At 32.5% G+C, this 12,070-nt stretch overlaps 1 protein-coding gene and 1 long non-coding RNA gene across 2 annotated transcripts; both read left to right on the top strand.

The window, feature by feature from the left end:
* The first annotated feature begins 1,677 nt into the window (after positions 1-1,677).
* On the top strand, positions 1,678-2,676 carry LOC109185791. Its single transcript, XM_019335739.1, has one exon. It carries the CDS (start codon positions 1,678-1,680, stop codon positions 2,674-2,676), a length of 999 nt encoding a protein of 332 aa, XP_019191284.1.
* A 307-nt stretch (positions 2,677-2,983) lies between these two features.
* On the top strand, positions 2,984-3,643 carry LOC109185897. Its single transcript, XR_002055065.1, has 2 exons — positions 2,984-3,129; positions 3,167-3,643. It is a non-coding gene; the product is annotated as an uncharacterized LOC109185897 (long non-coding RNA).
* The last annotated feature ends 8,427 nt before the right edge of the window (positions 3,644-12,070 follow it).

Below are 12,070 nucleotides of genomic sequence, written 5' to 3'. Positions count from 1 at the left end.
TCTAGGAAGAGAGCTAGCCCTACACAATAATAATTAATATTGGAATTAAATTACTAATTAGCATATTGACTAAGGAGGAAGAGGGGGTGGTGGTGAGTGTGAATAGGGGATTGCAACAAGTGTGACATGAAGATTTGCCTAAGTATACAAGCAAGAGTGTGGACCAACTCCATTATAAAGGTCAAAAAGGGGGTGGGGAATTTCCAATTTAACATCATTGATGGAATCATATCAATATATTATTACTAAAAGTTTATCCATAGCCAAAAAGAGAGCATGTAGAGAAAATGTTTTGGGTTGAAACTTGAAAGGGTAAAAATCCCATTATAAAAGGATCATTTTATTGGCTGTCACATTTGTCCATTCTTTATCCTACATATTTCACATTAAGTATAGTGTAAATTTGACCAAGATAAGAATCAAAGCCACGGCTAGTTCTCAACTTTGAATTTATTGTCATTTTGAGTTTCCAAATTCCAATCAAACATAAGTTGTGTACATGCTAATTTTAGGCCATATTTGCCTGAAATATTCATTAAAAGGATTAAAAATTGTAAAAAATTCAAAGCTTTTAAGGGATTAAGAGCATCTCCAGCAATGCATCCTGGTGTGATTTTTGAGAAAACAAGGCTTATATGGATGAGAGATGGTGAGGAGGGAGAAACTTTTAGGTCATTGCAGGAGGAGAGATTTTTTGACTAAACATGTGGGCCCGCGTGGAGAAATGACAGTTGTTTATTCCTGCGTTTGCATACCTTGCGTGCCTATTGGGCACATAAAAACTTATGTTTTAATTTTTTTGTCAAACTTGTTTTTTTTTTTTCTTCCTTTTTCTCTTCTCTCCTATCTTCTCTTTCCTAATCACACTGGCAAAAACTTATTAAAAATTACAACTATTGAAGATGCTCTAATAGTGAAAAATGATATTTAATAACTATAAATAAAGCTCTCACAAAATTGACAAATTCTCAAAAGGTGTTAAATTATTTTTTTTTTAAAAGGTAAAATTATATTTTATCTACCCTAAAATACATTCAACCGATCTTATAATCTTTTAAATTAAATAATAAGCCATAAAATGTATATTAACAAACGCAAAATTACCTCAAAATAGTATATATATAGTATTTCATCGCCTGAACTTTTATGTACGAAAAGTTGAAAACAAAAAATGCAAACTTAATTATTGTAGAAATCTTTAGTGCAGACAAATGAGTCATCCGTGCGAAAATAAAATATGAGATATGTAAAAGCCAAACACAACCCTACAAAACAAAAGTGTAAGAACCCCAAGATTCACCCATCCGTGCAACAATTTACAATATCTATCATTAATTAATTAATTAGAACTAACACAAAACCCACCACTTCAAAAACTATTATGAAAATAATAGTCTAAAAAAATGAAATAAAAATTAACAATTGGATTTATTTATTTATTTTTAATTAGAAAGAAAAAACGTTTCAAGAAAGCTAAAGATGGGGTAACGTTTATGAGACTATAAATAGTATTTTGGGTGCAATTACAATAGAAGCATGAAGGGAGGCTCACATATCCTTTCAGTTTCACATCTTTTATCTCAAAGTCTCTGCAACACTGTATAGAGAGTGTATATATATATATATATATAGAGAGAGAGAGAGAAATTCGTGTGTATAGACGATAGATACAGAGAGATGAAGGGATTAAGCAAGCCGATTTCGAGTCCGGGGAGAACGGACAAGTTTCCGCCGCCATTAATGAGGTTTCTGAGGAGCAATGCGGGGAGCAGAAGCAGAGGGCGGTCGCGTTCAAGCCCAATGTTTATGAGGAAGAAGAACTCCGTCGCCATTGAAACCACTCAGGAACCTTCTTCTCCTAAGGTCACCTGCATCGGCCAAGTCCGAGTCAGAAGGTCTTCCAAGTCCTCCTCCGCCGCCGCCGGCGGAATCAGCCGCTCGAAGTCTGTCCGGAAAACCAGACGGCCTTCTAGTTCTACCACCTCTAAACAGCAGCCCTGTTGGTGGGTCCGCAAGCTCCTATTTTGCCGCAGAATTTCGCGGAAATTCGGTAAACCCAAACCGATTTCTTCGTTTTTCCGGAAATGGGCGTTCTTCTGCGGGTTCGGGTGCCGGAAGATACGCGACAATACCGATTCTCCTCCCCGGGTCGAGCCCGACCCGAAAGCTCCGACCCAGGAAGAAGAACCCGGCTGCAATAGTACAAGTAGTGGCCGCCGCTGCGGCGGCGGTAGTAAAGCTCAACCGGAAAATAAAGAAAACACCGTCGGTAGTTCATCATCACCGCCCAACTACGCTTTCTTCTTGACCCGTTGTAGATCTGCTCCGTATAGATCTTCCTCCCTAGCCTGCAGATTCTGGGGTTCACCATTAAACGCCACCGAACCAGAAGCACCCGAAACAGAACCCGAGAATTTGCCTCAAGAAGAGAAGCCCAGCTCTTCGCCGAGAAAATCCCAAGAAACGGAGGCTTCTGCGAGCTCAGACGACGTCAAAACGAAAGAAGAAGAAGAAAAAGAGGAGACAAATAAGGTTGAGCCAATCGGGAAAAGCGCAGTGCATCCATTGCTGCTAACAAGGTGCAAATCAGAGCCAGCAAGAAGCGGCGAAAGGCTGAACCCAGACGCCGGTTACTGGAGGCGAAGAAGATTTGCAGAGCCTCATCCAAGTAGCTAATATCACACCAGTAATTTTCTCTTCTTTTGTCTTCTTCCATCCCCAAACATCTCTGCAAATTACTGTCTGTGAGTAAAACATTTCGTTTGGTTTCACTTTTGTTGAGCATATAACCATTAATATGCCATCCAATTATCAGTTTAGGCTTTTAGTTGAGATAGAGCATGCTTTAATTAGAGATTTAGAGCCAGACAAAAGGTCATATGTTTGACCACACGAGCGATTACGGTCTACGTTGTTGCTTGTGCAATTCAACTATCAATTTGAAACTTTTAATTGAGATGGAGCACATGTTTCAATTCTGTTCACCACACAACATAACTCCCGATAATAATTATTTGTTTTCCCCGCACTAACAACTCAGTTGATTTGATAAGTACACATAATTGAGCCATGACAACTGCTAGCTACACATTATTGCGATTTACCTTTCCACTATCCTGTTAGATTGGAGTGTAGGGTCTGGAGTTTAGGAAATGTTAGATTGGAGTGTAGGGTCTGGAGTTTAGGAAATTTCACATTTTGTGAGAAGTGTGGGATGTAGAAGACAACACACATCCGTATGAAGGAACATCTTGAGTGTATTATTATTCACAGAAATGGGAAAACCTTATCTTAATGAAATTGATGTTAAGGTTGGGAAGTTGGCGGTTTGATTGGTACACTGAAAGATGAAAGACAAAGAAAGCAATTGTTTTTAAGGGTCTCAACGTTGTTGTTGTTGGCAAGAGGTGTGTGCCCACTCTCCAAGGGAAGTTGAATAGTTGTACACTTGTTGTACTTAATTTATTACTGTGCTGCTGCGGTTGTATTAAATTCAACTTCTTGGGACTGCCTATGCTTCTGTCTGCATCTCTCTTCTTTTGTTGTTGAGGTATCATGTAGTATTCATTTGCTAGCTGTTAATTAGGTTTCATCCATTTATTGATTGGCATTTTTGTGAAATCAATATTATATAAATTTGTGATAGGTTATGGTGGGGCTAATTAATTCAAGGGTTGTGATAACGGGTTTTCAATCTAAAATTTTCGTCAAGTATTTCAACTTTTTAAGGGCAATCTCATCGTCTTTTGAGTGACAATAATTTTGGAGTCTAAAATCTTCGTCATGTATTTGAATTTTTTAAGGATAGTCTCACCGTCTTTTGAGTGACAAAAATCTTGGAGTCTAAAATCTTCGTCATGTATATGAACTTTTTAAGGATAGTTTCAACGTGTTCTGAGTGACAAGAACCTTAGAGTCAAAAATCTTCGTCATATATTTGAACTTTTTAAGGATAGTCTTAGGGGTAACAATAGTCTTAGGGTTTTAGAATCTTTGTCATGTATTTGAACTCTATTGAGAGTAATCTTAGTACAGATCGCAAGAGTTTTGAATTCAGACATCTTCGTCATGTATATGAACTTTATTAGGAACAATATTAGCGAATTTTAAATGTAATATTGTAGATATGTTTTTTTCACTATTAAAATATTCTTGTATGTATCATATTTTATGCTTATATGCTATGATGATGCATGAAAACTCAAAAAAGGTAAGCATTTCCACATTCAGAAACAATTCCTTCCCAAAAACAATAATCATAAATTTGATTATTTCATCAGAAAATCAATAATATTTAGACACATTATTTAAGACAAAATTCAGTACAAAAGTTTGGAGAATGTTTTAGCTTCACTTTAAATAAAATTTATAACTCTTTTTGCCCATAGTTTTAGCAAGTGATAATCTTCGAGGGCCTCTCATGTTTGTGGACTTTTCCTAACTAACTATCAGACAAGACATCAACTTTTGCTAAATGAATTTTGACAAGATTGGGATATTTATAATGTTATGTTTTTTGGTTGGCATCTTATGTATTGTCTTTACAATATAATTTCAAGGGATTATATGACATTTGAGACATAACATAACTATCATTTTCAATACTTTTTTTTTCTTCGTAAATTAATAAACTAATTACATAAATCTAATTCAAATTAAACAATACTTATTCTATTGATAAAGAGTTTTGACATGATGCTCTTAAGAGGGGATTTAAAAACATGAAGCCATAGAAAAGATTATTATAATGCATCCTTATCTAATCTAAATACGAGATAGTTTTATTTTATTTATATTTTAAATTTCTTTTCAAAACATCTAGTTAAGTTATAAGAGACGCATCTTAAATTTCTTTTCAAAATGTTTAGTTAAGTTGGAAGAGACGCATCTCATTTACACTCCATTGGTGAGGTAGTTTCATTATGAATATATTTAATATATAGTTTTTTCATATTATTTTTCATTGTTATTTTGGTAAACACATGTACAAACACTAATGTGACAAATTTACAATTTATCTCTTCCATCAATGCTTAGAGTAGAAATAGGTGGAGCTAGCCGTCTTTGAAATTAAAAGACTATTTTTAAAAGATTATTACATTTCTCAAAAAAAAAAAAATTATTATTACATAATGCATCAAAAGGCGATTGATAGTAACATAAAAAATTCCTATAAATCAATAATTATTTTACGTATCCAACGAACCTATTTTGCCCAACGCATCATATATTAGTACTACACATCTATTTATTTGATGTGATTTGATGCAAAAATTATGCTTTTAGAGTAGTTTTGAGGTCTTTAAAAAAAAAAAAAAATAATATCCTTTTGAGGGTTGCCCAATTTTATTTCCACACGCCACACATTGATCCAATCATGAATCCAACAAACTCTTCCCCACTCTCCTTTTTACCATTAAAAAGAGAAGAAGAAAACTATCTTTATCATGTTATTTATTGTTTGAAAGTGAAATATTTCGATTTTTGTGTTCATTAAATATTTTATATATGTATATTCTATACAATAATAAATATTATAAATAATTTCAATAAAAGTTTGTTAATTGGATCAAATATATAAAACTAGACCATATAGAAATAATCCTGCTCCCGGAGTACAACTCAACTAGTTAATCAATCCAAAATAAATTGATAATTTTATTTTGTTAGCGATCAAAACTCGCAAGTTGTAGGGGCACTAGTATACAAACATTTGAGCCCTTTAAATCAATTCATACACATCTCACTATATTATAAAGAATCGTGAGGATTAAAAAAAAAAAAAAGGAATGAGTGCAATGAGACTCTGGGGATCGACTGATCGAGGTACGATCCTCTTTATTTTTGGTGGTCCTACTATAGAAGTATAGAGGTTTCCTTACCCCCCAAAAAAAAGAAAAAAAAAAAAAAGTATAGAGGTTTAGCCCAATTGGGCTTCATAGTTGAAGTAGCTTTTTGTTTAAATGAGGCTAAGCCTACCAAACACATTTCAAATGCTAACCGACCCAACCATCGACACCAAAATTTCTTTGCGGGCCTTGCACTTATACCTATATTTGTTGTTGTTATAATTGGGTGACCAAAAAAATTCGTAGTGACTATTCGAATGTATACATTAGATAATTTTGTTTTTGTGTAATAGTCTATACATCTGCGTATAGTTAATAATGCATATATTGAGTGCACCATTACATATTTTAAGGGGTTGTTTGATTAACAGAATGCCAGATTAAGGAATATTAGATTGGTGGGAATGCTAAATTTCTGGTAATGTTAAATTATTGTGTTTGATTAAAACTAATGCATGTAATATAAACATGCTTGGTTGGAGTGTTGTTGATTATGTTATAATAGTTATTTTCTTTAATAACCTCAACATATGTCATGTATTTTAATATATGAGAATAAAATATAACATGGATGGACTATTATACCTTAAGCAACATAGGTATTGCAATTAAGCACCTTATGAAAGGTGCTTAATTGCAACACCTATATTGCTTAACCTTTCGGTGGTTATTGAAAGGTTAATCATCTTACGGTGCTACTTTGAAGCACTTCCCGAAGGTGCTTTTACTTAGCATCTTATGGAAAGATCAAATATTTATTACATTACAATAATAATATAATTTATTATCATTATTATTCTTAAGGAGAATGTTATGTGGAGAAGATAAAAATTAAAGGATAAAGTAAATAAAAAGGCAAGGGAATCTCATTCATGGAAAATATGAAGTGGAGGGTATATTTGATTCCATGGAAAAGTTATATAACTCCAACCAACTAAATATTACTCTTGTAATCTTAAATAACCTTAAACAAACACCTCCTAGTGTACTGTCAATTATTTGTGAAAATATTATCACGCAATTTCAAATATACCATAATAGTTATGAAAATGTTATCGCATTTTTTTCTCTTAATTTCCAACATTTGATCATCCTAAATAGACAGATGTAATTAATTCACACTTTTTACAAATGGGCTTGTTTTCGTTCTCGCTTGAACCCCCCCCCCCCCCTCTCCCCTCTCTCTCTCTCTCTCTCTCTATATATATATATATATATATATATATATATATATATATATATATATATATATATATAACTGTCTCGGGGGAGATAGATAAGCTGATAGCATAGACAGCTCAGGAAGGGCATGCTAAACATTTGATCATCCTAAATAGACAGATATAATTAATTCGCACTTTATACAAATGAGCTTGTTTTCGTTCTCGCTTACCCCTCCCCCCGCCTATATATATATATATATATATATATATATATATATATATATATATATATATATAATTGTCCCGGGGGAAATAGATAAGCTGATAGCATAGACAGTTCAGGAAGGGTATGCCCAACCCACCAAAGTGGGGGACTAATTTTAAGACTCGATTAATTCTTAGGACATAACTAATCAGACATTGAAATAAATATTAACAGCGCGTTTGGTTGGAGAGGGACAATTACATGGGAATGGAATTGCAATTCCATGGGAGATGAATTACTGTGAATAAAGTAGAAATTTAAATTTCAGTGTTTGGTTTACATGAATAGAATTACTGGGAATTTTAATTCCAATGTTTGGTATACATGGGAATTGAAAGGGAATAAGTAGTATAAAGTAAAAAATGTCCATAGTTGTTGTTAGGCATTAATTTTAGATTAAAAAAGGAAGGGTAATTTTGACTCATCACTATTTTCTTTTCTTCCTAAAATTTCAGGAATTAAAATCACAGGGAAGGTCATGGGATTTTAATTCCATGAAAATGGGGGAATTACAATTCCTTTCAACCAAACAAGCAATCGTTATGCTGTGCATCCGTATGCACCATGCATGGTGCATACGAATGCCAAAACGATGTCGTTTTATTAAAAAACGCGCATCTCCCGTTTAGAAAAAATTCAGGTTCGATTCCCAGCAACAACATTATATTGTTCATTCATTCTGGAATTTTAGTTCATAGATTATGGAATTATAGTTCATTGATTATGGAATTATAGTTCATCGATTATGGAACTGTAGTTCATCGATTCTGAAATTTTAGTTTATAGATTATGGAATTTTAGTTCATTCATTCTGGAATTTTTAGTTCATAGATTAGATTATGGAATTATAGTTCATCGATTATGGAATTATAGTTCATCGATTATGGAATTATAGTTCATCGATTATGGAATTTTAGTTCATATGTTGTTGCTGGGAATCGAACCTGATTTTTTTTTTTAAGGGGAGACGCGCGTTTTATTAAAACGACGTCGTTTTTGCATCCGTATGCACCATGCATGGTGCATACGGATGCACATCATAGAAATTTTGTGACCTTTGGAATTAGGTGAAAATTAAGTGGAATGTAAATTTAAATTCCCTTCAACCAAATGCCCTATAAAAGGTTTACATATGCAACTACATACAATACAATACAATATATTTACTAAATGTCCCAATAAATCTTTAAGATATATATAAGATTGGTTGTGAAAGGATGTAACATTAGCTAATATCATCGTGTATCATTTGATGACATCTCATCAATTTATTTAAATTGAAAAAATGTGCTTTGTCTCAAATAAATAAAAATCTGAGATAAAAGGTGCTCAACATGTCCTTTACTTGTGCAGACATTTTGCATGTGTTTGTATCTAATACCAAATTGAAGAATGTGTTCTATCCTAACTAAAAGTTTAAGTCGATGAACTACACATTTATATTTTTATATACTATATGCTCAATAACTCACATTAAAATTTCAATTATTTCTAACTAATTTTTAATTTAGAAATACTCTCTTATCTTCATAAAACTGTCTCTTTTCAATTTATATGATATCTTTAAATCGTGAATTAGTTAGAGATGATTAAGTATGATTATCATCCTAAGCATCATTTGTTAATAATGACATCTTATGATTAAGTATAATTTGTTAACATGTTAACAAAGGATAGCCATGATATCATGCATCTTTGTTTCATCTAATCCAATTTCTAAATCTTTATACACTCATTGAAGTGACTTCAATTGATCATTTAATGGTGAGGACAATAATTAACAAGTGACTAATAACTAAATGGAAATAATTGTCAAGTCATGCTAGCAAGTGCAACTAACAAATTTCAATCTTTATCTCCTTTTTACAATTATTATTATAACATATAAATACAACATGTTAAAATTTCAATTACAAATATGACAACTAATTAAGAATAATATTGTCTCTAGTTTTTTTAGTACTGCGAAAAACAAAGTAATGAAACGAAAAAAAAAAAAAAAAAAAAAACCAAATTAGAGAATAGTTTAGAAACGTAAACTGTTTTAAGTTTCCTACCTAGTCTCAACTTTAAAACGCATATAAATTCAAAAGTATTCTAATACTTTCAATAGATCTTCAAAGATAACAAACTCTCCAATTGTTCATTTTCCCTAAGTTAGCTAGGTATGTTGAGCATATATAATATATAAATATAAATATGCAGTTCAACTATCCGCTTAGATTTTTAGTTGATATGAAACACTTCGGTATCACAGCTAACCCAATATCAAAGGTCGTGTGTAAGTACATGACCCAATATCAAAGGTCGTGTGTAAGTACATGTTTATTGGAGCTAGCTCGTCAAAAGTAACCAAGTCCTATATATATGGGGTCAATAATATATTAACATAGATGTGCAGTCTAACTATCAACAAGGGCTATATAGAAATGACAATATAGTGGAATCAAAATTACTTATAATGATTAGAATAAATCTTGAACCTCATATTAAATGAGTGTCAAACTTATCAGTTTTGGCAGCCTTAATCGACCCAATGCTCATCCCAAACCTGCAGAACAATTGAAGTGTGTATTTATGATCCTATTAACATAGTTGTCTGCCAGGGTTTGATACCTTTACAACAGTTGTACCATACACTACACAAATACACTCACTCTCACATATATACATACATATATATATACATACATATATATATATATATATATATATATATATATATATATGAATTGAAGTAGACCACTCAATGCTTGTGTGGTCCTCAATTCACATTGCTCACCTTAGCTAAATTGACCAAATGAGAGGTTATGGTTATGAACAGATATTACATTTATATCAGAGTCAAGTAGTATTCAAAAAAAAAAAAAAAAGATCAATGTAAGTATTTTTTCTAATATAAAATATTATAATATATTGTATTAATTAAGTGGTTATGGTGCAAGTAAAGATTAAGTTAGTTAATGATTTAGTCTGTTAGGCATTAGCTTTAGCTTTAACTGAATATCTACCTACATTGATGGCATGTACGCTACCAAAGACTATGGCTAGGGATATTTGGAAGGTCTTAAAATTTCCGCGATTACGAGGTTAGGTTCCTCATTTACATTTATATCTAAACAAATCTAGACCATCCAAATAAAAACAACGAATGCACAAGATTAGTTCTCACGTTCTCACTTGGGAAGTGATTCTCATTTGAACGCAACTATATATATACACACACATACATGGTTGGTCTACATATTCAATTCAACCGTTGAGTAACATAACATGATATGTGCCTTATGAAATGTTTTGCCAACATCATCTTATCATCAATCAATCATACACTAAGTTGATGTTACTACTCACCTACCCATAATTTTTGAATTGATGAAGCATACATATATGCTTAATTAAACAGCCTTAATTAAACTTTTTAATCATAGAACCTACCAGAATTTGGTGTTTTCTAGGATCATAACTGGATAGTAATCATCCACCAATTATGGTTTATGAAGCAGCCACCAAATCAGTTTCATGGATTTGGTTTTTTGCTGTGAAGTCTAGTCAAAGGGTCTGCTAAATGGGATTCCCTCTAAAACATATCTCAATTATAAACACATGGGAATGTCCTCTGTACCCTGTATATAGTTATAATCCTTAACCAAATTTTAACTAATTCCACTAAGACAAGTAAGTATTTACTAATAATCAATGAAATTCTCTGATGTTCTTGTAATCCTAACCAACAAATGACCACAAGAATGTAAATTAACCTCAAACTTGAAATTTATAGTCACTAAGTTAACTTATTGACCAATTTGGCTATAATTGTTCCTGTTCTTTAATTTTATTGAGAAATGAGAAGTTAGAGAAAGAGAAACAATGAATGCATTACTTGTATATTTCTTCAATTTAAAAATAGAGAAGGGATAATAGGAAACTAGTAAAAAGAAAAATTGAAGAATTGAAATAAACACAAGAGTCTCATACTGCGTCTCACTGCCTACTTTATTAATTTTTTTTTTTTCTGACATTATGCATGCCATATTTTGCTGGGCAAATATTTTTGAAATAACCCTTTCCCACATCAGCTATTAATTTTGACTTGAGATAATTCATGTAGAAATAACTCCTAGTGTGGATGCTCTAAAATGTTTGCTTTTTATGGGTTCAATCTCTTAACTTTATTCATACCAACATGACAAAACCTTTGTCTGCTATGCAAATTCTAAATTTAATTGGAGAGTGTTATTAAGAGGGGTGTGATTTAACATTGACTTTATGTCACGAGAGTCTTATATTTTACCAACGCAACAAAACCTCCATTTGTTATGCAAATTCTAGACTTAAATGGAGAGTGGTAAAAGAAGTGTGATTTAAGATTCACTCTATGTTACAAGAGTCTCATACTTCACCAACACAACAAATTAAAGCCTTCATCTGCAATACAAATCCTAAATGTTTGAACCTCGACAGTAACAATGTAAGGATTATGTTCAAAATGGACAGATCCTTTGTGCACACCAGCATTTAGTCGTGTCTGCTAAGTTATTGAATTACACCTTGATTTACATCATCCCAAATGTTCTGATTTGTCGGGCCGAAATGTGGGGGATGGAGACTCTTGAGGTTGGGGATTAAACCTTTTGGGGAAGAAGATACAAACAACATTACACCATCAAATTGAATTATCATAATTAAAGGGAAAGGAGTTAAAAGTTATTTAGTGATTGGAATGAATGAAATGTGTGATCTGATCTGAGCATATATGCATCCAAGATATAAGTCACATAACACGTTTCCAC

The sequence above is a fragment of the Ipomoea nil genome, unplaced genomic scaffold (assembly GCF_001879475.1).
Source record: "Ipomoea nil cultivar Tokyo-kokei standard unplaced genomic scaffold, Asagao_1.1 scaffold1361, whole genome shotgun sequence".
NCBI lineage: Eukaryota > Viridiplantae > Streptophyta > Magnoliopsida > Solanales > Convolvulaceae > Ipomoea > Ipomoea nil.
The sequence above is the reverse complement of the archived record's forward strand: the minus strand, read 5'-3'. Positions and strand labels throughout refer to the sequence as shown.